Here is a 26,947-nt window from a genome sequence, read left to right on the forward strand (position 1 = left end):
ATGAGATACTACCTTACACCTGTCAGAATGGCTAACATTAACAACTCAGGCAACAACAGATGTTGGCAAGGATGCGGAAAAAGAGGATCTCTTTTGCATTGTTGGTGGGAATGCCAGCTGGTGCAGCCAGTCTGGAAAACAGTATGGAGGTTCCTCAAAAGACTAAAAATAGAACTACCCTACGACCCAGCAATTGCACTACTAGGCATTTATCCACGGGATACAGGTGTGTTGTTTCGAAGGGACACATGCAACCCCATGTTTATAGCAGCACTATCAACAATAGCCAAAGTATGGAAAGGGCCCAAATGTCCATCAATGGATGAATGGATAAAGAAGATGTGGTATAGGGGCGCCTGGGTGGCGCAGTCGGTTAAGCCTCCGACTTCAGCCAGGTCACGATCTCGCGGTCCGTGAGTTCGAGCCCCGCGTCGGGCTCTGGGCTGATGGCTCGGAGCCTGGAGCCTGTTTCCGATTCTGTGTCTCCCTCTCTCTCTGCCCCTCCCCCGTTCATGCTCTGTCTCTCTCTGTCCCAAAAATAAAAATAAAAAACATTGAAAAAAAAAAAAAATTAAAAAAAAAAAATAAAAAAAAAAAAAAAAGAAGATGTGGTATATATATACAATGGGGTATTACTCAGCAATCAAAAAGAATGAAATCTTGCCATCTGCAACTACATGGATGGAATTGGAGGGTATTGTGCTAAGTGAAATTAGTCAATCAGAGAAAGACAAAAATCGTATGACTTCACTCATATGAGGACTTTAAGAGACAAAACAGATGAACATAAGGGAAGGGAAACAAAAATAATATAAAAACAGGGAGGGGACAAAACAGAAGAGACTCATAAATATGGAGAACAAACTGAGGGTTACTGGAGGGGTTGTGGGAAGGGGGATGGGCTAAATGGGTAAGGGGCACTAAGGAATCTACTCTTGAAATCATTGTTGCACTATATGCTCATTTGAATGAAATTTTAAAAAATAAAAAGTAAAATTAAAAAAAAAAAAATAAACAAACATGATAATACTAAAATCTCCACTCAAGGAGGAGCACAAGCCTCATTTACATAATATACACTGCATGTATAGGCGTGGATCCTTAAGGTGCATGCACAATCTTATGCCCACCTCTAACATGTGATGACAAGGCCCTCCTTATCTAAATATTCATCCTAACCCCAAATAAAAGGAATCCATTCATCTTTGCTTAGGGAGTCACAGCTTCAGAAGTTATTACCCATGATCTCCTTAGTTGCTGCAAATAAAGTTTACTTTGTGAGACTACTCTACGTGGTGTGGTCTCTGTGATTCATTAAAAGTCAAACTCACTTTAGTTTGGTTACAGGATTTTAGTGCTCATCAAATGTTTCTAGATATTGATTGTGGTACAGCTGCATGATAAAACTGCATAAGCCTGCATACATATACAAATGAGTACTTATAAAATTGGTGAAATCTGAATAAACTCTGTGGCTTCTATCATTGTCAATTTCCTGGCTTTGACATTGTATTATGGTTATGTAGGGCATTACCACTGGGGGAAATTGGGTGAAGTGTGCATGAGACCTCTCTGTTCTATTTTTGCAACTTTCTATGAATCTATGGTTATTTCCATATAAAAAAAATGTATCCAGGCTTCTATACCACAACCGTCAACAGTACACCATCAAAAGACACCAGTGTCTGAAAGAGTATGGGAGTCATATTAGAGCTCCCCTGCAGAGATGAAACCAACTGCTTGCCTCTTTCCTTGATTCAACATTTCCTGAGAGTCAACTGGGAATTCGGCCTTGTGTTGAAAGCTAAGTGATAGGAGATGCATCATTTAGGATCCCTTCCCAAGTGAGCTTCCAAACCAGTGCTAATGAAAAGGCCTAATATGGTAAGAACATTGTACTACAAGTCAAAAGAATTCTGTTCTCATGGAAACACTTACTAGTTTTTTTAGTTTGGACCAATCCATTTCCTTGTGGTGCACTGACTTCTTAACCTGGAAAATTCAGGAGAATGGAACACATATAAATATATTTTAAACTTAACCTGGGCCCTGTGGGTGGGTTCAAGGATATCTGGAAACCACCTGAAATTATATGCAGATGTACGAAAATTCCAGAAGAGATACTGTAACTTTTTTTTTTTTTTTTTCAGATTCTGGGGGCTTACTCACCCATACAGTTCAGAATAACTGAATCTAATTTTTGGATTTGATGTCTAAGGTCCTTTCCATTCTAACATTCCATAATTCTAGCAGATCTCCAAGATCTCTCCATTTCTAATATTTCATTATTCTAATAGGGATGCAAGGAATGGACTAGAGATCTAACATTCTGTGATTTCACGGACCACAGAGTTCACTCCCTTTCCTGAGAGTTCAAGGATTCAATTTTTCAACATGGAACTCTAGGCTTTCTATGATTTAACTTCCAAATGACCTTCCAACCTCAGCTTTTATCCCTTTCCCAGACCCTGGCCACTCCCTCCTGTAGTCTAAAGTTTCCACAAAGTTTTGCTCCCATTCACTCTGTGCCTCAGCACTGGCAATGCCTTCTACCTAGAATGCCCCTAAATCCACCCTTTTTCTTGAATCTCAATTTAAAGTTCTCCTCCCCAGTAAAGTCTTCCATGACTCTTCATCCTTGCAGCAAGGTTTGATGTGCTCTCTTAGCCCTGGATACTGACTGCCTGTTACCACCCAGGGAATAGGACTGTTGGTTGGTTCACTCAGGGCAGTGAATCAAAATGCCAAGGGACGAGGCAGAAGTAAAGGTTTGAAGCTAGTAGGCCTAACAAACTCTACGCCTCTGTTTTCCCACCTCTGGAAATAAAGAAAAATATCACCTTTAAGGAAAACAACATGAAAGCAATAGTAAATATAAACAGCATTCTGTTTCAGAGACAAAAAGGAGTGGTGGGGATTGAGGCCATCCTCAGGACAGGACTGAGCATCTTTGTCTAAAAGAATGCTACTCAGCTCTAAGTAATTGTTGATTGGCAGGAATGTGGGTGGGACCAATGTGTTCAGCTCATCCACTTTCTCACAAAAGCCAGAGATCAGATTTGCATGTGAAATCTCCCAATTTTAAACGTCAATAACTAAAAAATATTCAAGACCCACTACATGACTTTCAAGGTGTTTAGGCTGTGAAAACTGTTCTGTGAGGATCCACGTCTACCTATCCAAGAGAGCACATCTTATGGGGGAGGCAAATTTTCTATCAGGGCTGCTGGTGTATTGCAAGTTACAGTAAACAGGCCCACTCCTTCTGCACAAAGCAGATACAAAACCCTTCACGTGAGGCTTCTGTCTCTGGGCCTTAGTTTCCCTCCCTGTGAAATGGCAATACAAAACATAATTGTGAGTCAGCTGTCAAATAGAATATATCACTTACTGAAGGGTTGTCAGAGCTACATGCTTTTATATGCACTGTCTCGCTGAATTCTCATGATTTCTGAGGTAAATTTTATTACCTCCACATCTTAAAGATAAAAGAACTGTAGCTCAGAAATAGCAATCTACCTAATGAAGTCGGTAACAAACATTTAAAAAGCCCTTTCTTCCCAAGGGCTTTAATGATTTAATCCTCTCAACAAGTCTGAAGTGGGGGACACCACCAAGGCAGCCGCAGTGCAAACCATACACATAATTTAAAATTTTCTAGTAGTCACATTTAAAAAGTAAAATGACACAGGTTAATTTTAATAATACACTTTATTTGACCCAACATACGCAAAATATTATCAACCTAACATGTTATCAATGTAAAAAATACTGAGATATTTTACCTTTTTTTTTTTTTTGGTACTATATCTTCTTGTGTGTATTTTACATTACAACACATCTCAATTCCGACTAGCCACATTTCAAGGACTCAGTAAGCCCATGCGGCTAGTGGCCACCATATGGGGCAAGGCATCTACAGTCTATTTACTAATCTTAATGTTAAAAGCAGAACAGAGGCACTTGTCCCCTGGTTTCAAAGGACACGCAAAAAATAATTATGGCACAGTTCTTGAGCATACATTTTGTGCCATGGCAGGGGCAAGTCTTACTATGTGTGTTGGGGATCTTCACACACCCTTGTATTTTGTCATCCTGTCAATAAGGCAAGTGCCACTACCCTCCTCTTTTGAGGGAGAGAGGACTTCCCCGGGTCGAGACCTTCCCTAGTGCCCGACCTCCGTCCCGCCATCCCGCTCCCGCCACCGGTCGGACGCCGGCCCCAGCGAAACCGTGGCTCGCTATCATCCTAGTCAGGGTCAAGTAAGGAGGCGTGCAAGCAGCGGTAGGTGCGGATCACCTGCGGGCCGAAGTGGATAAAGACCCCTCGGAGCTCCTCCTCCTCCCCCCCCGGCTCGTCTTCCTCCCTCTCCTCCTCAGACTCCGACTCCTTTAACTGGTGCTGGGAGGAGCCCTCGTGAAGAAAAGCCCAGCGCACGCCTAGCTGGGAACGCCGCCGCTCCCCCGTCACATCCACCTCCTGACTCGACTCGCTGACGCTAGGGGGCGCCGCTTCCGGGAGCTGGGACTCGGCTTCCGGGCCCTCTGGCGCCGAACTCATCCTAGAAGCTAATGGAGACTTCCGCTTCCGGCAGCCTCGAGTCTTTTTGGGGAGTTGGTGAGCTGGGCGCGCTGTCGGCCCTCCCCCGCCCGCCTGCCTGGAGGCCTTGTGGGATGGGCCTTGACGCGCGAAACGTCTCCCTCCTCAGCCAGCTCCCGCGCAGACGCAGTGCTGAGCCCACGCCTGCGGAACAAAGGGTGAGGTCCGGAGTTAGGAGTCATGGCTGCGACGGAGCCGAGCTTGGCGGCTGCTGCGGGCCTCAAGTCGCCGCCAGAGGAGGAAGAAGGAGCCGGCCTGAGCTCAGGTCCGGAGCGTAACTTTGCGGCGTCCTCGTCGAGCCCTAAGGCCCTACCGTCTGCCCCCGAACCCTCCAGTCCCAGCGCCGCGGTGTCTGAAGGGATTCCTACGCCTCCCGCGGCTGCCTCCGCGGCCCTCGAGCTGCCTCTGAGGCCCGCAGCCTTGGACTCCCCGCCGCTTGCCGAAGCCGCTCCGCGCTCCCCTCCACAGCCTGGCGGCTCCCGACCCGGCCCCGAGACGTTCCGCCAGCGTTTCCGGCAGTTCCGCTACCAGGATGCCGCAGGCCCGCGGGAGGCGTTCCGGCAGCTGCGGGAGCTCTCGCGCCAATGGCTGCGACCCGACATTCGCACGAAGGAGCAGATCGTGGAGATGCTGGTGCAGGAGCAGCTGCTCGCCATCCTGCCCGAGGCGGCGCGGGCTCGGCGGCTTCGCCGCCGCTCCGATGTGCGCATCACGGGCTGAGCGGCGGAGCTTCGGGCGGCCGGGCTCGGGAGTTCTCTGGACTGGGGCCACTATCGAGTCCGGGGGCTGAACCTGGCTCTCCGTTACGCGTTCCTGAGAAATGACTTTTGGGCAGCTCCAGTCGTCAGATATGTCCCTTTCGTTCGTCCTTTACTAGGTTTGTTTTCCCGAGCCTATTTACTTGCGACCTCCTTTTTGGCTGGTGGCGAGGCCAAGTTGGGAGCCCATGAGAATAAAGCCTTTGTTTTCTGTCCACTTGGCATTTGCTCGTTTTGTGGGATCATTAACGTGTTGGCTAGGCCTGGGCCTCCGCATCTGGGAAATTTTTCTCCTCGCCTCACAGGACCCCACTTGGGATTCCTTTGTTTAGTTGGGAGTCTACGGAAAGAGGGTTTTAACATTCTGGGTTCCGTATTCGCCCCGATGTCACACTAGAATATGAAATTTGTTTTCCTACCTAAAAAGGTAGTGGAAAGTGATTGTGGCAGGCAAAGAGCAATTCGGCCATCAACCTGCCCTTGGGGCACGGGCTTCCCAAAAGACCCAAGCCAGAGGGCTATTTTAGTGTTTAATGCAGGTCCTTTTGGAGAGCTCCTTGCGAGCTTTGGTTTAAGTCTCCAAAGTGATTCCTGCCATATTTTAGGCCCCTAAGATTTAACAACTGGTGTGAACTAACGAATTATTTTATTGCCGGTTCTACTCATTTTAATGTCTCTCCAACTGCCTCCCTTTTTTTTTAATGAGCAATTGCTTAGAGAAGAATTTGGCAACATTGTAATTCACAAGCTCTGTTGTGAAATCTTAAAGCCTCCTCTTCCTTAAGTCTTGTGCCCACCCAGGAAGGAACTAATTGGGGTCTGTAGGCAGTTTGGATTGGCCTCAGAAAGGTCCCAATTGCAATGGGTGCCATCTCTTAATATGAGGAAGGCCAGACCTATCTTCCCTTCACTGCTCTCAACAATTGTAATTTAATAAGCCTGCAGCTCACACCACAAAGCATGAGCCAGACTGGGTTAGAGGCTGGTGTAGGGGCATTTTACTTTTGAAATTATTACAGACCCTTAGATGAATTCAAAATTCTTTTGCATGCTTTCTTGGAATTTAGGATCTTAAGCTTGCATTTGCCTCCCTGCAGAAGATAAATCTGTTTACAGTGTAAAAGACTTCCTTTAAAAAGTAAGGTTTCTAGAAAATTATGTAATGCACATTAAAAGGGTACAGAACTTTATAGTAACATGATTGAAACATAGCAACAAAAACCTGTTTTATTTTTTTCCAAATACAGATACAGAAGTTTGCATGTTTTGCAAATATTGCTTCAAAGCAACATTTCTATATACAGCGCCTTCTGTTCTAATAGCGCGTAAACATAGATATGTATCCACAGTGCAATGTTGGCTCATCAAGGGTCCACCTTGCATAACACCATTTAAAGAAACAAAATGATTAGTCAAACCAGAACTGTTTTTGTCAAGGCAATTTTTTATAGGTGGATAGTTTTTCTCAAAAGAAAACTTAGGTAGTGTACATATTTCTAAACGGTAACAGTAATCTTTGCAAATAACAGTTTCCAGTGCTCCAACTTGGGGTTAATTCAACTTGACCCAGGAATTGGGGATGGAGCCCCTCAACATGGCTTTAAGTTAGAGAAGCACATTGAGGTTATCAGAACTTGGGAGTCATCCCTGCTTTCCTAAGGACAAAAGTCATGATGAGTGAAATGGGATTATTTCCTTTACAAAATTTAAACAATAGACCCAGTAACAGCCACTTGGCAAAATTAGGGTAATTCAGTTTCTGCTTCCATTTTTGAGAAAGACATGAGATTGACTCCCTTAAAGTTGTAGCTTCTCCAGATGTGATGCTCAAATGTATTTTCAGAAAACAAAAATCAGTAATCTAATAATACAACAGTCATCATACCTCACAGTTGTGGCTACAGAAAATCATCCTGTTTCATCCCTTTTCAGACACACAATTCTATAATGTGGCTGTCTGATAAATTATGCAAAATATAGATGTCATGCACACTCCTTGAACATTTCTTCCCCCACCAGAAACGCCAATGTTAGCAATGGGAAAGAGCCTCTTGTAGAGGAATCACGTCAGCTTTACTACAGATGTCACAGCCACACGTATTCCCTCTGATGGATAAGCTACAGCAGGTCAACTGGTCCTAAATTCATTTTATATCAAATGGTGAAGAAATCACTGGACAGAGCATTCCCTGAAACAGATTTTGGTACAGAGGCCTTCAAGACCACAATGACCTATGTGCCTTAAAGGCCTAATCATTCCGAAGGTCGCTGGAGATACTGTCATTGCTATAGAGATAATGGCTACTTCACGTTTACATAGTAAATATTTGCAGCATATAACATTACAGATTCATAAACCCATAATTAACTTGTGAGTGTTAATGGACAACTGTGCTTTGATTTTTGCCTTTAGTGATAAGTAAACTAAATGGTGAAAGGGGTCATTTCCTCAAAGCATGGAACGTTTTCTTTAACTTTGTCTAGCAAGGAAAAACAATATAGCAATTACAGGTGGAACAGTAACCTGCAAGACTAACAAATATTGTCTCAAAAGGTACAAACTGTACCTGGACCTTAAGCAGCATAATCACCTTGACCTCACAAAAAAATATAAACAGGAAATCTAAAGTGTTAAAGTATATTAAAACAATTCTGAAAACGTCAACTACTGAACATACACCCTTCTGGGAAGGAGAAAAGCGGCACATGTAGAATCTGAAGTTTGTTTACAACAATATAAAATAAGGTAATTCCCCAAACCACATCCTTTGTAACAAATCTTTACAGTGAAAAGTGTTCAAAATTTTGGGAACCATTTTTTGGACATTAAATAGAACTGGGAAGCTGTCAATATTAAGAAGTGGGTAGAAAACACTGTCCTTCGGGTTCCAGACCCTGCCTGCTTCAGTTTGGAATTCCTCCTAGATTATTACAGCGAGATTCTAGTTCCTCCACAGGCTGTATGGGCTCTGATACAAAAGACACAACCCAGCCAACTCTGGGGTAAAAGCATACAAAACTTGTCCCCGGTACCATGAAGTCATGCAAGACATGTGGTGAGAAAAGTGAAGAAGAGTCCTAAGGAGAAGGCAGGGCAGCCAAGGCCTCCGCTCCCTCCCAACCTCCACAGAATGTGAAGTCACGACATTCTCATGAAGCTGGAACAATGTAAATGATGCCTGCTGCCTAAATCCATGCCAGGTAGAAACCAGAAGGTTTGGCATGTGCCCCACCCTGACAAAAAAGTCAATTAAATAAGCTGCAAGTTGAATTTACAACTGTTTCCGACTAAACTTTTTTGGCTCTCATTCCATTTATCAGTGGCACGATTTCAAGTGAAGTTTGTGCAAAAAGACTCACTCACTCTCCATTCAACGATGTGCACAGAAGGGAATCCCAAGAGTCTATTTGCCACCTTCTTGGTAGGCTTCAAGATCAGAGTGCCCTGCCCTCCAGCAGCCAAAATGGCCCCTTTGTCCAATGTCCATCACACCCCTGCCCAGATCCCTGAAGTCAGTCGGTGTCACGTGCATTCGGCATGCTAGGTTTATTTATTTAAATATGCAAAGCTCCTCCTGCAGGTGCCCCAGGACTGTGCCCCCACTAGTTCTGGGTGCCCAGTTTCATGTTGAGCAGCAGAGTGCGATCTGCTGCACCTTGCCCAGGTCCATCAGCAGCTGCTTGATGCAATGTTTGAGCTGCGGAAGCCTGGCCAGCGGCTCTGGGGGCTCCAATTCCCCAGTGTAGTCCAGCCAGCTCTCCAACACTGTAGGCAGAAGAGAGAGAAGACCCAGTGAGTTCCCAACACTTCATCTGTAAGAACATCAGCAAGAATCTCAGCACCCTCTCCCATCTACTACTCATAGGGGGCAAGGAGGGAGGACCACTCAGGTGACACTGACTCTACACCCTCTCTACAAAGTATTACCCCTAGGACAAGGTTCAAATGCTTCAGAGCAGCACAGTCTAATAGAACTTTCTGCAGTGGAAATGGTTGATGTCTGTGTTGTCTATACAGTAACCACTAGCCACATGTAGCTAACTGAGCACTTAAAACCTGGCTGGTACAACTGTGTAACTAAATTCAAATTTTATTCAATTTTAATTAATTCAATAGCCACATATAGCTAGTGACTACTGTATTAGTGTAGCTCTGGAGTCTAGAAGGCTTTAAAGAACCCACCTTTCTCAGTGTTACTCCCCATTCTTTATAAGGCTTTCCCTCATTGGACATCAGAGAGCCTAATGTTTTAGAGCCTAATGTTCCCGTTAAGAAAAATAAGAATCTAGGGGACGCCTGGGTGGCTTAGTTAAGCATCCTACTTGGTTTTGGCTCAGGTCACGATCTTGAGGTTTGGGAGATCAAGCCCCGCATCAGGTTCTGTGCTAGACAACATGGAGCCTCCTTGGGATCCTCTCTCCCTCTCTCTCTGTCCCTCCTCTGCTTGTGTGTACTAGCACATGTGCTCTCTCTCTAAATACATAAACTTTAAAAGAAAATTTAAAGAAAAAAGAAAAATGAAGATCTAAAGGGATTTGAAAAGGTCTATTTTTATCACTATAAGCTCTGATTTGCTTCATATTCTTATCATCAGTAGCACAGAATACTCTGGTTTTATTTTCTAAGTATTTAATGTAAGATGTCCAGTTACTAATGATCTTGATTGTATTGGTTCAATACCTAAAAAGCTGCCTTGCCTCTGAGAGCAGGGATTTCTCTATAGAAGACGTTTATTCTTCCCCAAGCCATTCCCTGAACCTCAGGCATTTGGGGGAGAGACCACATTGGAACCATACATCTTTGACATGAAGCCAGCCCCTCCAGGGAGGCCCTGTGCTCACCCTAGCTTGCCTGGAGCCTTTCTAGTTCATAAATCAACCTGTACTGAGCATTTTCTGGACCCTTGAGCCAAAGGTACAGAAAGAGCAAGATGCACCCAGTGCCTGTTCCTCATGTAGCTTACAGCCTCACACATAATCCTTTTCCATCCTCAGATTTGGCCCTCCTCCTTTCTTCCCACCTTTCAAAATTCTTTGTTCCCTATAAGTTACTTCTCAAAGAAATCTTCCCCAACTCTACCCCCTGAATCTGGTCGCTGGGTTAAGAATGCTGTGCGATCACATGTTCTCCTCCTCTGGAGCACTTACCATGGTTTATAATTATATGTAATAGGATAATTTAATTAATACCTACCTCTACCACAAGATCAAGCTCCATGAGGGCAGAGGCCAAGTCTGCCTTGCTCACCACGATATCCCTAACACTCAATTATGCCTGAAACATAGTAGGCACTCAACAAAGGCAGTGGGAACGGCCTAGCAAAGCGCCCCACTGACTGCTTGGGCTTCACAGAGCTCACCTACCACCCTCTGATTTCTTGTTGGTATTTGGGGATTCCAAGAAGGAGAAACGGTCCCTCCCCTTCATCCCAACAAGTACAAGGACTTGAAAATAAGAAAAATAAGACTGCCTTCTCAGACATGAACTTGAAAGCCAAGAGTAAAGGATCAAAGTCATGTGAGAGTACTAGTGACCTGCTGAGCAAGAAAAACTCCATGGTGACCAATTTCAATACATCAGTAAGTCTTTAAGGAAAAAAACTAGAAGGGGGCACCTGGATGGCTCAGTCAGTTGAGTGTCCAACTTCAGCTCAGATCATGATATTATGGTTTGTGGGTTCAAAACCCACACTGGGCTTATTTGCTGTCAGCATCTGAGCCTGCTTCGGATCCTCTGTTCTCCCTGCACCTCCCTTGCTTGTGCTCTCTCTCTGCATCCCTCAAACATAAACAACAACAACAACAACAAACAAACAAACAAAAAACTAGGAGACAGGGGACTGCTTAGCAAAAGGGCATGAGAATAAACAGAATAAATGGAGAAAGAGGCCAAAAGTCAATGCCAGAAGAGCCCATCTAGATGAGTGTAGAAAAAAGGCAGTCAGGATTCGCTGCGTCAACTCCGACAGAATGTCAGTCAGTCCATCTGTCCTTGACAAGATGATCCTACAACTGCTGAGAGACCCCTCTTATGGTCTTGTAACTACTTCAGATCTGGTACCAGGTTCACCAAAGACATACCCCAACACTATGGTGACCTGGGAGGCATGCACAGGGAGAAAGAACACCAGACTAGAAGAGTCTAGGCTACTCAGTATTCTCTGAGCTTAGTGAAGAGGAGGGTTTAGAGACCCTAAGGTGGAAGCCTTCTCTCTAGATCTGCAGGACTGAAGACCAGACCCAGAACTGTATGTATTAGTAGCCACTAGTATCTTCTCTGGAGCCCAACATCCAGCAGGCCAGTCTTCTTTCTGTACTGTGTTCTGGACCATCACCCCATTTCTCTTTTAAGGAAGCTCAACAGCTTCTCAGCAATGTAATGATTCTAAGCAATGCAGGAGGTCACACAGGTAAAGTTTCATTTCAAATACACTCTCTCAGACCATCTAGATAGAGGCCAATGCCCCTTAAGGTAACATTTTTTTCTTAAAATAGTATTGCTCATGCTGGGGTGCCTGGGTGGCTCAGTCAGTTGAGCGTCCGACTCCGGCTCAGGTCATGATCTCGTGGTTCGTGGGTTCGTGCCCCGCATCAGGCTCCGTGCTGACAGCTTGGAGCCTGGAGCCTGCTTTGGATTCTGGGTCTCCCTCTCTCTCTGCCCCTCCCCCACTCATGTTCTGTCTCTCTCTCAGAAATAAACATTAAAAAAAAATTAAAAAAAAAAGTATTGCTCATCCTAAAAGATTCAATATTTTCATGATCATTAAAAATCTTTTGTTTACAACTGTTTACACTACTAAATTATTAAGCTATGGTTAATACTGAAACAATAACTTTTTTTTTTTAATGTTTTTATTTATTTTTGAGACAGAGACAGAGCATGAGCAGGGGAGGGGCAGAGAGACAGCAAAACACAGAATCTGAAGCAGCCTCCAGGCTCTGAGGTGTCAGCACAGAGCCCGGACGCGGGGCTCACACTCACGGACTGTAAGATCATGACCTGAGCTGAAGTCGGACGCTTAACCGACTGAGCCACCCAGGCGCCCCAATAACTTTTTTAAAGTATAAATTAGTCAATATAATAGCTTACAAGGCTACTTCTTAAAAGGAATACTGTATCCAAATTCTTATAAAAGCTCAGTTTATCTTAATGGTATTTGGATGAACTGAAGAGTTGTCTCTACTGTAGCTGAAATAAAATAGGATTCTGATAAAAATACAATAGAAAAGTCTGTCTGAATAAAGTCTTTAAGAATTATAATTGATTTTCACACTTCAGAGCCTGGAGTTTCAGAACAAGAACAGAGTATGTGACCCCAGATCAGCAGGACACACAAGAGGCCCTCAAGCAGGTCAGAGAAGGGAGTCCAGGCTTATCCTCCTCACCACAGTGGCCATGAGACTGGGTGGGAGCAGCAAGTCAGTGAGTAAGAAGTGGGTAAAATCTGGGACACCTGGGTGGCTCCGTCAGTTGAGCGTCTGACTTTGGATCAGGTCATCTTGCTGCTCATGGGTTGGAGCCCCACATCAGGCTCTGTGTTGACAGCTCAGAGCCTGGAGCCTGCTTTGGATTCTGTGTCTCCCTCTCTCTCTCCCCATCCCTGATCACACTCTCTCTCAAAAATAAACAAATCTTAAAAAATTTTTTTAAAAAAGAAAAAAAAAGAAGCGGGTAAACTCTGATGTCTGCTCTAAGGCCAGGCTCCTCTGGCAACAGAACATTCTCCCTGTTTCCACAGTGCTAATCCAGGGACCCAGAACCACTCCTACTGCCATTCTCTCAAAACCCATAATTTCTAGTCTGGCATTTAATCCTCTTTTAACTAGCAAATAGCAAGGTTTTCAGACAGTGGCATCAGTTACAATTCTAAGGAACCCAAGAAAACCTTTTAGGAGTAAAAGAGACAGAAACACTCCCCCTTCAGAAATGCCCTCAGAAGGGACCCTGAATTAGTCTCCCATTCCTAGTTCCTCAGGAGTGCCTCAGAGGCAGGAAAGAAGCATAAAGGCACAGAGTTCTCACTTTCCTCCAACAGGGGAACCCTTTCCCAGTCAAGCCAGTCCTTTCATCACCCACCGAGTCACCCCCTCTCCAGCAGAAAACCTCACTCTCTTCAAGGCTCCACTTCACACCCAAGACTTCCAGAAAGCCTTCCTGTTTCCCCTCACACACTTCTTTGGCAGGGCCTCAGCCATACACGTGCCCTGACCTATGGGCCCTCATGACTCTAGCTCACATAACATATGGTATTTTTCTGAGTTATTTCATGAAAGTAGTTTTATGTCCCCAATATAGTAACAGTAGACAATATATTCAGAATCCTCAAACGGAATATTTATTTTTAAATTTGGCTCCATTTTAAGATTGAAACAAAAAAATTAAGAAATAAGTGAACTATCAAGAAGGAATTCTATCTTCAAAAACCAAGCTGGTGACATTCTAGGGATCAAAAGTCTGAACTTGATCAAGTTTATCATGACAAGGCCCATCTGTTACCACTAACACCTGGGAGAAATACCCAGGGGCTACCCAAATGACTCAGTCAAGTTCTTAAATCTCTACTGATAAAGAAGAAAGGCCTCATTTTAGATTTTATGAAAGGCTGAAATAAAAGGTTTCTTCAGATTAATCCTCAAAGACATCCAAAACCTCTACTAAGTCAAAGTTGAAATTCCTCACAGAACTTGGTTGGCAAAGGTTTGCTCAGATCGCACACGGCCTGCAGAGAGTCCAGGCACTCTTTCGCACTCTGCTTTGCGGAAGGCACTGGGTAAGTGAAGGAGGCCTCCTGATATCACACAGACCTTAGCAGTGCCTGGTAAATACTAAAAGTAAAGCTTGCCCATCTTGAGAGAAGGATGGGGGTGGATGAGACCGAAAAGAAAGGAGGCAAGAATACAGCTATCTGTGGAGAGCCAGAGGAGTCCTACCATCCAGCTCCTTCTCGATGGAGTCCATCCTATGTGTGACTTCATCCTGAAGAGATTCCACATGGGTCAGCAAGTTAAACTGCCACTGGTGCTGGGAGCTCAGCAGCCCCTCTCCTCTGTCCAGCAGCTTCCGAGCCGGGGCTTCCTCAGGTAGGACCTTTTTGGAGACATATTCCCTCACCTAGGAATGCAATGGCATTTAAGTTACTGAGTGGAGACAGTTCCCAGTCCCTTCTCAAACAGCCAGTGTTTGCAACCATCTGAAAAACCAGTTGCAGCTTGAATATTCCAAACCTCTATCTCCTTCTCCTCCTGTCTTGCACACCAGGCAGAAGTATGTACCAATCGCAAACACCATAAGGCAGCACAGGCCTCAAGGCCTCATAGCTGCTTCCCAGTGACTGGCCCAATGCCCCAGTCTGAAACAGGCCTCACGGAATGGCTCTAGAGCCCTGAGGTTAGAGTAGAGCAGGGTGGGTGCAGACAGGGGTTAGTATGTTAGTTGGCAGGAATCAAAGCAGTGTTAAGTCCTCGTTCCATGTCCTGCTGAATGTGTGAGCCTGGATTAGTTCTTCTGCCTCTCTGAGCCTCTGCTACCTTACAGGAAAGATGGAAATAGTAAAACCTATTTTAAAGGTTCATGAGAATGAAACAGGATAAGGTTTATAAAACACAGTGCTGGCTTAAGGTCAGCTTCCCATCAACGAAAGAGATTTTTAATCATAGTTGTCTTGCTTAGGCCCAGTATTTTCTCATTTTTTTATTATGGGGCAGCTATCTCTAGGAAATCTGTCTAGTCTTCAGGATCACAAACTTTCTCTGGGGTTTGTGATCTCAACCATTCATTCATTCATTCATTCATTCATTCATACATTCATTCATTCATTTGAAATGAAATACGGCCTAGCTAATATTTATTTAGAGCTGACTATGCAAAGCTTTGTGCTGAGAGCTTTTCACAGATACACTGCACAATAATGGAGAGGACACAGTCACTGGCCTCTCCCACAGGTAGGTGAAGAGACATATCCAAGGAGGTAAAGTGACCTGCTCATGTATCACACAGTACGCGTCTAAGCTCAGACTTGAAACTGGGTCTCACGAGCCTTGCCCAGCACTGTTTAGACACTGGCAAGGGCACAGGCTGAATGAGGTACAATGCCCGCCTTTGAGGGGCTTATAATCTAGGATGCCCCACTTGGCAGTATGTACTAACACATCTAAAGCTGGTGATGCCAACCACAGGGTAAAGTCTGAAAGGAAGGATAACAAGGATGGAGAAGCTCTCCAATTACACAAAGCCCTACTGACCAACCGAGGACAGGGCAGAATAACACCAGTGAATAGTTAAAGATGATAACACAAGCAGGACAACAACACAAAAAGGCTCTAGAAGAGCATGACTTAAATAACAAAAAATTGAGAGGTATTCTTGGGAAAGGTGATGAAAGCAGCAAATATTCTGATGAAATGGACTGTTCTTATGTCAAGGCTACAAAGTTAAATGTCAAAGTAAAGCTATCACAAAATTGTACTGAAAACCTTATTTTTAACAAAACACTTGGCTCATCCTTTGCTCATGCTAAGAATCAGCAGCAAGGTGGAATTACAGTGTAAACCCTGTTAAGGAAAAAACTCATTTTCCTAACTTACTTCCATTTATCAAGTGCCAATCAACCCTTTTCTCCTTGCTTCTTCCCACCTCCACCCCCAAACCCTAGTGATTATGTGGTTTTGTGGACATTTCCTGCAATCAATGGTCTCTGGTTTACCTGGTCTCTCCTGCCTTTGCACCCATTTTTACAGACCAAAAACATACCTACGATAAGCACATTTAAATACAATCTTAGACTAAAAACAATTTTACAACAAACATCTCCCAAAGAACCCTAGGAGGGGAACTCAAGCATTCATACACTAAATTAAGAACAAATAATACATGTGGGGGCACCTGGGTGGCTCAGTCGGTTAAATGTCCAACTTCGGCTCAGATCATGATCTCATCGCTTGTGAGTTTGAGCCCCGCGTCGGGCTCTGTGCTGACAGCTTGGAGCCTGGAGCCTGCTTCAGATTCTGTGTCTCCCTCTCTCTCTGTCCCTAATCCATTCACATTCTGTCTCTGTCTCTCTCAAAAATAAATAAACATTAAAAAAAAAAAAAAAAAAAAAAAGAACAAATACATGTGAACCACATACCTTTAGGGAGCTAGATTTGGAGTCACTGTCCCCCCTACTCCTGTCTTGGTCTAGAGGCCAGCCCAGACGCGGAGAAAGAGAATCATCACCGTTCTCACGGAGGGGGTTGACTGCATCGTCGAGGGCAGAGCCCCGTGTTTCCACCACCAGCTTCTGCTCCACAGCAGGGTAATAGGCGCGGGGCTTCTGATAGCAGTGCTCGCTGGTGATATAGGACTCCTCCACAGACCGCGGTAGGGGCAGGGGCAAGGGCTTCTCCACTGCCCCATTCAAAGTTCTATAGCTTGGGACTTCCTCCTTGCTCCTGGCTTCAGTAACGTGGATGTGTTTGGAATGAGGTCTCCCCTCCCCTGAGTGCTGTTTCCAAGGCTGACACCACAGCTGCAGATCAGGATGCTGTCTGCTTCTGTTGGGAGGGAAACATAGAAAGGGCTCTAGAGTACCTGGGACCATTACAGGGGTTTCTCCTGTAATGGCCCAGGAGTTCCCACTTGGGCCATTTGGCCACGAGCCACCATTTGCCAAACAAAAAGGAACATAAATCCATGGTCTCTGAGGAGACCACTTGCAGGCAAGCTCCCACTGTGGACTCACTCACAGTGAGTAAGACTGGACTTGGAGTCAGAAGACCTGACTAGATTTCAGTTCAACCACTGATTAGCAGTGCAGCTGGGATGAGTCACTCAGCCAGACTCATTCCCATTCCTTCCTCTGCAGAACTAGACTAACCCTCTATCTGCCATTAGCCACTGAATTTAATACAGATTAAGTGAATTAATTCAAATAAAAGTACTCTGTTAGCAGCAAAGTACTCTTCAAATATGAGTTACTAAAAATAACCTTAACTTATTAATAAGTAGGCATGATAACCCTGGTGTGCAATAGCACTCGGTTACAAAAATGCACTGATGACGGGGCAAGGGGGTAGGAATCAAAGTCATCTACATAAAAGCTGTTAATAATTTTTTTTTAATTTTTCTAAAATCTTTTATTCTCACCATTCCAAGGAGCAAACCTTATTGTTAAAGAACAGAGATTCTGGGGTGCCTGGGTGGCTCAGTCGGTTAAGCGTCCAACTTCAGCTCAGGTCATGATCTCGCAGTTCATGGGTTCAAGCCCTACATCAGGCTCTGTGCTGACAGCTCAGAGCCTGGAGGCTGCTTCGGATTCTGTGTCTCCCTCTCTCTCTCTAACCTCTCCCCCACTCGCACTCTGTCTCTCTCTCAAAAATAAGTAAATGTTTTAAAAAAATAAGAAAGAAAGAACAAACGAACAGGGGATTCTGATCCTTTCTTGAACCACACGTCCCTTTGAGAATCTGTTGAAAGCCCTGCCTACATGTATGTGCACCTAAAACTCTGTGTTATCACTTTAGTCTTCCAGAATCATTCACTGTTTTAGTTTTGACCCAATAGAGGGTCATTAAATTAATCTATTGGATCATAATCAGTTGCAGCGCTTCACGAATTTATGCATTATCCTTGTGTAGGGGCCAGACTAATCTTCTCCATATGGTTCCAATTTTAGTCTACATACTGCCGAAGTGAGCATCATAATCAATCGTAGAAAAAAGAAAAACAGAATATAAAATATCAGAGTGTACCATTCTAAGAAAGAGTCACTGTCCTGTGAAATTTTAGTTTCAATTTTATACATGTGAGTAATTTAAAATGTATTTCTTACTGCGGGATACACATTTTAAGTTTAAAAGCCACTACCCTAGATAAACTTCACCTTTTACCTCTTCTCTACTACCCCAAACTTCTATAATTACCTTTGATCATTAAATGAAAAGAAGGAAAAAAGGAAGGGAGGGAGGGAGAGAAGGAAAACACAACAGTGGATTTCTTGAATAAGACCCATCAGTTCCCAGAGTTCCTGGCTGGGAAGGCAGTGCCCTCTAGGGAGTGTTTGGAAACAAAGACACAGACAGGTGCTACCTACTCCTATTTGGTTCAGAGATGGACAGATATGTGAAGTGACCTTTCTAATTGCCACAATGACTGACAGGTACTACTGACATTTAGTTCACTGAATCCGAGAATGCCTAACATTCTATAATGCTTCGAACAATCCTACATGATTGGGATAAAGAAGAATCATCCCACGATATAGTCAACAGTGTCTTCCCAGCCCCCAACTGAAAAACACTGAAACCAGATCAGCAGAAAATCACAAACTTAACTCATCAGCAACTCCATATATGGGTACCCCTCCACACCTACTTGACTGAAGCCTTCCTGCACAAATGGAATAGACCAGAGTGATCTTACAGAACCTAACATTCTGTTCCCAAGGAGCTACAACTAACCTCTCTCAGTCCAGCAATCACCAACACCCCTTCTATCCACTGGGGAAGGAGAGGAAATGACGAGAGTATCAAGGCAGCCTAGGTCCCTGGATCACCCCCAAGGGGGTATCACAGCCTGTACCAGGAATCCAAGATACCAGACACACCTCTGAAATCCTAACTGCATCAGGAAAAATGAGGATCACTGTTAACTAACTTTCAGGTGTACTTAGTCTGAAATCTGTTAACTGGAGCATATAAGCCACAATATAGACCTTCTCTTGCATGAAAATCACAAGTCTTTGCTTCCTCCTCCCTAGAATTTTTGCCCTCCCAGGTAAGACCTAAAACCCCAGCTACTACTCCACACAAAGATAACCCTGGCCTTTCTTTGTGCACCCTGTCAATCATGAAGATGGTACGTATAGCCTCATGTCACTTTTTAAATGACAACAAATGCTCTGAAGTTACTGAGTTTTGCATTTGAAAATAATAAACCTGCCAGGCCACTTAGGAACAGTATTTCTGAGAATGAAGACCTAGAGCTTGTGACAACAGAGACTATCCATGTGTACACATACTGGGATCACCTCCCTCCCCGCCCCCAGGATCTTTTCTCCACATATAATGATGAACAAGATCACCCTATACCCTCTTCTGAATTGCTAGGAGAAGTCAGATTTAATTCCAGTACAAAGTCACTGCTATAAAGATGAAGGATCTAGGGGGCGCCTGGCTGGTTCAGTCAGTGGAACACGCGACTCCTTATCTCAGGGGTGAGTTCAAACCCCATGTTGTGTATAGAGATTACTTAAAAATTTTTTTTTAAAAAGATGATTCAGGGATCAGAGATTCGGAAGAGAGAAAGTTCCGGAATATGGGTTAGGGTAAGGAGCAATGGCATTTAGTAAGAAGAAAGAGAACACCATCTGATTGAAACCTCAAATGAAAAGAAATACAACAAAGTTTATAATCATGAACATAACCTGAGGCTTTCCAGGACCGCACATGGACCACCTTCTACCTGCCTCGATTTCTGGCATCTCATTAAGAAGAAATTAATTTGGTATATATGGGGTAAAGCTTTCTGGTTTTATAAAATGTGAGGGAAAAGCTTGTCGCTGACATCTTAATCCAGGGCTGTTACTTGATTCAGTTCACCTCAACAGATACTATTACAGTGACAGCTAACTTCCTCCAGCAACTACCTCCCCATTCTCTTAACCCCACCTCCATCCTCACTCCAGGGTTCAAACAGAGCACATAGCTAGCCTTCCCCGCAGTTAGGTGCATCCATGAAAACTGCCTGCTCTCTCCTGTCTTTCTTTTCCTCTGGGGGCTGGAACAGTTGAGGTACAGGTGAGGCTGTTTCAAACATGCAGATGAGAAGAACCCCAATGGAATGCCAGAGCAATAAGACAGAAGGAACCCAAGTCCCCAGGCCCACAGATGGAATCCTGGAAAAAGGCCATCTACCTGATCTGGAACCTTGCCTACTCTTGGACCGTTCATTATGGAAAAAGAAGATTCCATTTTGTTTTAGCCTCTATTTGGGGGATTCCTGTTATAGAACCTTTGCTTTTACCCAAATCAGTATATATCAGGTCTGAATGTGCCCTTGCTCAACCGCTCGTCTGTCATTCCAGTTCTTGAAGCTAGGCCTCTGTGCACCAGAATCACCAGAATACAAGAGAAAGTTCTACCATCCCAGGGCTCTGACACTCTACCTGATGCTGAGGGCCTCTAGGACTAATCTGCACAAAGGAAACCTTGTTGGGGAGTGGCCTGTCATGTCTAACTCATGGCACTAGCTTGTCATTGTTGATGGTCCCCTGTGGAAAGGCTCATGGGAGAACCTGAGAAAGTTCTTGACAAGAGAATCGATCCCTTACACAGACTGTGCTGACACTAGAAGAAAATGCATGAAACCACTGAGAGACAGTTAGAAAGGTTAGGACAAGTACTTGACAGGAGCTAGGCCTGGAGTTCTAGACGGGACTCTAACCCTGGAAGTCATGGGAGAGCAGCTGTGCCATGCAAGGCCCCAGATGTCCTATTTGGTAAAGTGGGGGTAAGTTATAAAAGCCAACAGACCGAGTAAGAGTGATAGGTCTTTCTCAGAGCTTACATGAACTTGGGTCATCTAACACATAGAGTGCAACCACAGAAGGGAATTCACACTTAGTTTCGCTCCTCAAACTTCTGGCTACTAAAAGCCAGAAGCGTAGTACCAGAACACCTAAAACTTCTTTGCATGAGCAAACCATGAAGAGAAAATACTTACTGAGCAACCACTATGCTGGAGAGCAGGCCTGCCAACATGGTCTTTTCCAGCAGCTTTCAATTTTACTTTGTTTACCAGTCAAGGGTGTTTAGGATGACTGGATAAACAAAATGCAGTATTACATACAATAGAATATCATTCAGCCTTTAAAAAGGAAGGAAATTCTGATACAGGCTGTAATACAGATGAACTTTTCTTTTTAAAATTTTTTTTAATGTTTATTTATTTTTGAGAGAGAGAAAGAGAAAGACAGAGTGCGAGTGGGGGAGGGCAGAGAGAGGGAGACACAGAATCTGAAGGAGGCTCCAGGCTCTGAGCTGTCAGCACAGAACCCAATGTGGGGCTCGAACTCACAAACCGTGAGATCATGACCTGAGCTAAAGTCGGACACCTAACTAACTGAGCCACCCAGGCACCCCCAGGTGAACTTTTGAAGACACTGTGCAAAGTGAAATGAGCTACTCACAAAGGACAAATACTATAGGATCCTATTTATATGAAGTACCTAGTCATATTCAGAGACACACAAAGTAGAATGACAGTCATCAGGGGCTGGGAGGAGGGAAAATGCGTAAGAAGTTGTTTAACAGATACAAAGTTTCATTTTTGCAAAATGAAGAGTTATGGAGATTGGTTTCAACAGGTGAATGTACTTAACACTACTGAACGGTATATTAAAAAGTTAAGATGGTAAATTTTATATTATGTATATTTTACCACAATAAAAAAAATTCAGGGGGCGCCTGGTGGCTCAGTTGGTTGAGCGTTCAACTTCAGCTCAGGTCATGATCTCGCAGTTCATGAGTTCAAGCCCCACATCAGGCTCTGTGCTGACAGCTCAGAGCCGGAGCCTGCTTCAGATTCTGTGTCTCCCTCTCTCTCTGCCCCTCTCCTGCTCATGCTCTCTCTCTCAAAAACAAACATTAAAAAAAAAAAAAAAAAAAACTAAAAAAGAAAATTCAGAACTGTACAGCAAAATAGTAAACAAACTAAACTATATGTATATACACACCATATTTTGATAATGGTGGTGGTTACAAGGGTCTATACATTTGTCAAAACTCAATGAACCCTTGGGGTGCCTGAGTGGCTCAATCGGTTACTTCGGCTCAGGTCACAATCTCATGGTTCATGAGTTCAAGTCTGACTTGGGCTCTCTGCTGTCAGCACATAGCCCACTTTGGATCCTCTGTCCCCCTCTCTCCCTGCCCCTGCCCCACAGGCATGCATGCACACACTCTCTCTCTCTCTCTCTCTCAAAAATGAATAAACATTAAAAAAAAATCCCTAGGGCTGCCTGGGTGGCTCAGTCGGTTAAGCATCCAACTTCAGCTCAGGTCATGATCCCACAGTTTGTGGGTTTGAGCCCTGTGTCTGGCTCTGTGCTGACGGTTCAGAGCCTGGAGCCTGCTTCAGATTCTGTGTCTCCCTCTCTCTCTCTGCCCCTCCCCTGTTCCCACTCTGTCTCTTTCTCTCAAAAATAAACAAACATCAAAACATAATTAAAAAAAGAACCCTAAATGAACCTTTAAGATTAGCAAACTTAATTATATGTAAATTATACCTGTATATGGTTGATTTTTTTTTCAAAAAAATGTTTATCGTGTAACTGAGAATTTTTAGTAAAGGTCTCAAACTCATTTGTCTTATCACTGATTTTGTGTCTTTCCAATTTTTCATATTTATCCTGCCCTCCCCCACCACGATGTCAGATGTGACTCCTCCCCAAAGCTGTAGGTGCCGCACTTACTGTAAGATGCTCATCTTGAGCTGCAGGCCATGCAGAACCTCGATCACTCTCTGTACATCTCCAAGAAGCTGGTGGGTGGCCACAATCTTCTTGGCATTCTGGTGGGAGTAGTTCTCTTCTAAGAATGCCAGGCCACGCATATGTCCCCTGCTCAACCACTCCTTGTCATACCAGTACTTGAAGCCAGGCCTCTGACCTAAAGCAGTGACAATAAGAGAGTTAATACATGGCCTGATGGAAACCACTGCATCATTGTACAATCATCACATAAATTATTGGAATGATGGATTGGTGTGTTCATTTTATTCATTCATCCAATATACATTTACTTGGCACCAATATACATTTACTACATGCCGGGCTCCCTAATAGGGGTTGGGGATAAAGCAGTAAGATGTAAATTTCCTGAACTCCTAGAACTGGCCAGAGGTGGAGTGGGAACCTGGGTACCTCTTTAAATTTAAATCACATCATTACCTCTCCTATTTAAAACCTTCAATGACTTCCTACTACATAGAAAAGAAAAGCCAAAGCCCTAACACTGGCCTAATGAGGCCAACAGCACCCAGCTCCTTCCTGCCCTCCTTGCTTTACCCTTACAGTGGCCTCCTTTCAGTTTCTGGAACATATCCCACTTTTCAGTCTTAGGATCTCTATCCTAACATCCTCTCTGTCTGGAGTACCATTCCCCAAGCCACAGAACTGGCATCTTTCCACCTCCTCAGAGAGGCCTTTTGTTATCTTCCAAAGTAAGAAAGCCTCTTCAAAAGTCTCCTACTCATTCCCTATCTGGTTGCTTCCTCCTCCCCACCCCCTCCCCCCCCCACCCCCACCCCAAAGCATTCATCCCTATCTAACATCTTCTTGCTTATTTTACTTATTCTGACATCTGTTTCTGGCGCCAACTCCACTAAGAGCAAGAATAATAGGAAGCACCTTATTCATAGTTGTAACCCCAGCATTTAGCAAAATACATCTGAAATGGATTTATCAAATGAAAACAAGGTCCAAGTCCTCCTTCCAACTGTCACATACCACCTTACTAAATAGTCAGGCACTCTCCCTTCTCTGAACCTCCATTCCCCATCTGTTAAAGTGACATATGAATTGGACGGTTTCAGTGATCTTACTCATTACAGGGATCCTTAGGAAGAACTGAAAACACAACCATACATGACTTGGTGGTGTTTCCTGCTCCAAAAGCCTAGAGAACAGATTTCAACCAGACAGGCATTTTTACCTCCCACTATCTATAAAAACCCTTAAATAACCCATGTAATATCTATCAAGGTTCTTGGGCTCTTTCTGGCTTTACTAAAACACATGGTAGGGATGCACCTCGATTCTGTTAAAAACATCTATAAGTAACCTTTAAAGAATAAGTGTTAGGTTAAACTCCTGGCCCAAGACACTGCAGAGTCAAACACTGCCTTTAAATGTAAAAGACAGCACTCAATTCAAGGAGGAGTCTATTTGCAGTGTTGGCAATTAGAGTTGTAAAAGTTCAAAGGAGTGCAGAGGAGTTGATGAAGATGGTGTGTATGATTTGTAAAAAGGGGGAAATGGAGGGAAGGAGTGAGAGATAATAAACAGATTTGTAAACAGTGCCAAGGCGCCCCAGGGATTATGTGTGGCCTCTCAGAGGCAGCTGCTGCAGGAGGGGCCTGAGCAGCAGGATTCAGAGCAGTAACACCTGTTTTACAAGACAAAGGTCAAGGCAGTGGTTCTCCTCTCCTATCTAGCATTATCTGGCTGACTGACCTTGGCCCCTTCATGTTCCTTCTGGGCCTATATTTGCTCACCTATCAAATATCAGGGCTAAACTGAGTGGTCTCTGAGATCCTGCCCATGGATAGTATTCTATGATTCACAGACTAATCTTCTGACCATATTCTTTCCTCGGGAAAAAGCAGCAAGTGGGCAGATTCCTCTCCATCTATAGACTCATCCAGCACAAGGAGATACAGTACCATGACTGAGGTCATCAGGTCCCAAAGGGACACACTTGCTAGAAAACAAACTATGGTGACTAGACCCTCCCTACACAACCAACAAAATCAAGATTTGGCCCCACAAGCCAGTTCTAATTCCAATTTTCTTTATGAGATTGGGAAAGTCATTCATGTCCCTAGGCACCAATTTCTTCCTCATAAGTAAAAACAGGAATAGGAGCTCCTACCAGACCCACCTCATAGGACTAAAAGAATCAACAGAAGTAGAGGCTCTTGAACACTGTCTAGCCTTGTAAGGGGATCATGGGACTGGAGCCAAGGGGAGAAACTTTACCGGTGGTGAAGGGAGAAGATGTAACCACTCCACTGACAGCAAGACAAGAACCACAGATTTAAGACTTCTGGAAAGGGGCACCTAAGAGCCACAGGCCACCCATGAGGCCATGAACAATGAAACTTAACTGATTCTGCTAAGGAATTAATTCACTGCTTTGGGTAGCAGTCAAGCTCTACCAACTATATATACCTTTCCCCTTCTCCTCAAGGGCAGATCTCTCTTCCAGGTGATGCAATGGAGGGCAGGTGCCACCAGAGGGAGCAGAGGCATATTCCTAACCTCCAACAGCCCCAAAAAGCCAAAGACAGAGCCCACCTCTTCATGAACCCTCAATAAAAGGAAAAGGTGCTTGCTCCAGCAGCACATATTCTAAAACTGGCACAATACAGACAAGACTGGCATGGCCCCTAAGCAAGGATGACACGCATATCTGTAAGGCATTACACAATTTTTAGAGTTTCAGTCATGCAAGATGAAAAAGTTCTAGAGACCTGCTGTACAATGCTGTGTTTACACTTTATAAACAATAGTGTATTGTATACTTAAAAATTTGTTAAGAGGATAGATCTTATCTTATACCATTTTCATAACAATAAAAAAATAATTCTAGCTCCAGGCCAGGCCTTCCACAGGCTTTACACATACTCTCTCACTGCTAAGTTCAGGACAGCAGGCCAAGTGAGCTAGCAGCAGGGGCAAGGAGGAGTCAGTCTAGCCAATGTCGAAGAAATGAGTCTCAAGACCACAAACAGGCTGCTTCACGGCCAGCTGTGGAAAAGGCTACATTTGTTAACATCCCTGACTCCAGAAATCTCTACCTGGAGGGTCTTGGCAAACATAACAGGTGTATTTCTCTGGCACATTTTCTTCCAGTAATCCCATGCAGACCCCATGCTGCCAGCACTGGCACTCTTCACACTGTTAGAATTAAAGAAGCAATAAAAATTAAACTCAGAAGGTATCCTCTATCCAAAAATAAGACCCACTATAAGGGGAGGGGCAGGAGAAGGATCAGGGAGGGAGAGCACTCCCAATTGACCTACTCAGGAGCTGAGCTGCAACCCCTCATCTACAACTGTGCCTGCCACCATGGCAGCCACTGGCCACCTGTGGCTCTTTACATTTAACAAATTAAGTTAAAATTCAGTTCCTTGGTCCTATTAGCCACATCCTAAGTGCTCAACAGCCACATGAGGTTGGTGGCTTTTGCACCGGACAGCACAGATGAAGATCATTTTTAGATCTATAAAATAGTGTGATCTTACAAAAATGACTGTTTTCTCTCCATTTCTAGAGGCTTCACTTTTCTGATCGCTTTATGAGAACAGAGGAAAAACTGTTCAAGTCCTCAGAGGAAGATTTAACTTGGAATGACAAAACCCAAGTTTGAATTCTAGCTCAGACATTCATTAGCTGTATGACCTTGCATAGGTCACTTCTCCTCCTGGGGCTTCAGTTTTCTCCATTTACAAAATCGGGTACTATTCCTACTGACCATGTGGGGCTGTTTGTGAGGAACCACCAGTCATATATATAAAAGTTCCCATCACAGAGTCCAGCACATAGCCTTTATGTATTAGGCACCTATTACTACTACTAATGGACAACCTAATTTACTTTGCTAGCTCCTGGAGTAATCACATGTTAGCACTTCAAGTTTATTCTCTCTAAATCTTACCAAAGGTCACACAGCTGAAGAGAAGCAATGGTGAAGAGAAGCCTGTCCGAACACAGGCCTGGCTAATGGCAAAGCTAGTTCTTTTTCCCTGAGGCTCCACTGCCTTATTTGGGTAAGGGGCTATAGGGAAAGTGGGGAGAAGAAGGGGGAGGAGCCAAAGGGGGAAAGAAAG

At 44.1% G+C, this 26,947-nt stretch overlaps 2 protein-coding genes and 2 non-coding genes across 7 annotated transcripts in view; 2 read left to right on the plus strand and 2 right to left on the minus strand.

Moving 5' to 3' along the window:
• Window positions 1-4,598: 4,598 nt before the first annotated feature.
• SCAND1 (SCAN domain containing 1) lies at window positions 4,599-5,575 on the plus strand. Its single transcript, XM_042931087.1, has one exon. The coding sequence runs from the start codon at window positions 4,781-4,783 to the stop codon at window positions 5,318-5,320; it is 540 nt and encodes a 179-aa protein (XP_042787021.1). The 5' UTR covers window positions 4,599-4,780; the 3' UTR covers window positions 5,321-5,575.
• A 984-nt stretch (window positions 5,576-6,559) lies between these two features.
• The window catches only part of PHF20 (PHD finger protein 20), a 171,277-nt gene continuing 150,889 nt past the window's right edge, over window positions 6,560-26,947 (minus strand). For all 4 annotated transcript variants that reach the window (XM_042931062.1, XM_042931060.1, XM_042931059.1 and 1 more), the window contains exons 14-18: window positions 25,916-26,015; window positions 22,809-23,004; window positions 16,485-16,890; window positions 14,290-14,470; window positions 6,560-9,124 (exon numbers count right to left, since the gene is read on the minus strand). In XM_042931062.1, coding sequence (XP_042786996.1) covers window positions 8,982-9,124; window positions 14,290-14,470; window positions 16,485-16,890; window positions 22,809-23,004; window positions 25,916-26,015 — 1,026 coding nt within the window. In that variant the 3' untranslated portion in view covers window positions 6,560-8,981. The remainder of the gene's footprint in view (window positions 9,125-14,289; window positions 14,471-16,484; window positions 16,891-22,808; window positions 23,005-25,915; window positions 26,016-26,947) is intronic.
• Window positions 17,929-18,035, minus strand: LOC122216711. Its single transcript, XR_006201064.1, has one exon. It is a non-coding gene; the product is annotated as a U6 spliceosomal RNA (small nuclear RNA).
• Window positions 25,443-25,549, plus strand: LOC122216696. Its single transcript, XR_006201053.1, has one exon. It is a non-coding gene; the product is annotated as a U6 spliceosomal RNA (small nuclear RNA).

The sequence above is a fragment of the Panthera leo genome, chromosome A3 (genome assembly GCF_018350215.1).
Source record: "Panthera leo isolate Ple1 chromosome A3, P.leo_Ple1_pat1.1, whole genome shotgun sequence".
Lineage (NCBI taxonomy): Eukaryota > Metazoa > Chordata > Mammalia > Carnivora > Felidae > Panthera > Panthera leo.

Coding starts and splice junctions, on each gene's coding strand:
- SCAND1 (XM_042931087.1), top strand. CDS start 4,781: ATGGCTGCGACGGAGCCGAGCTTGGCGGCTGCTGCGGGCCTCAAGTCG.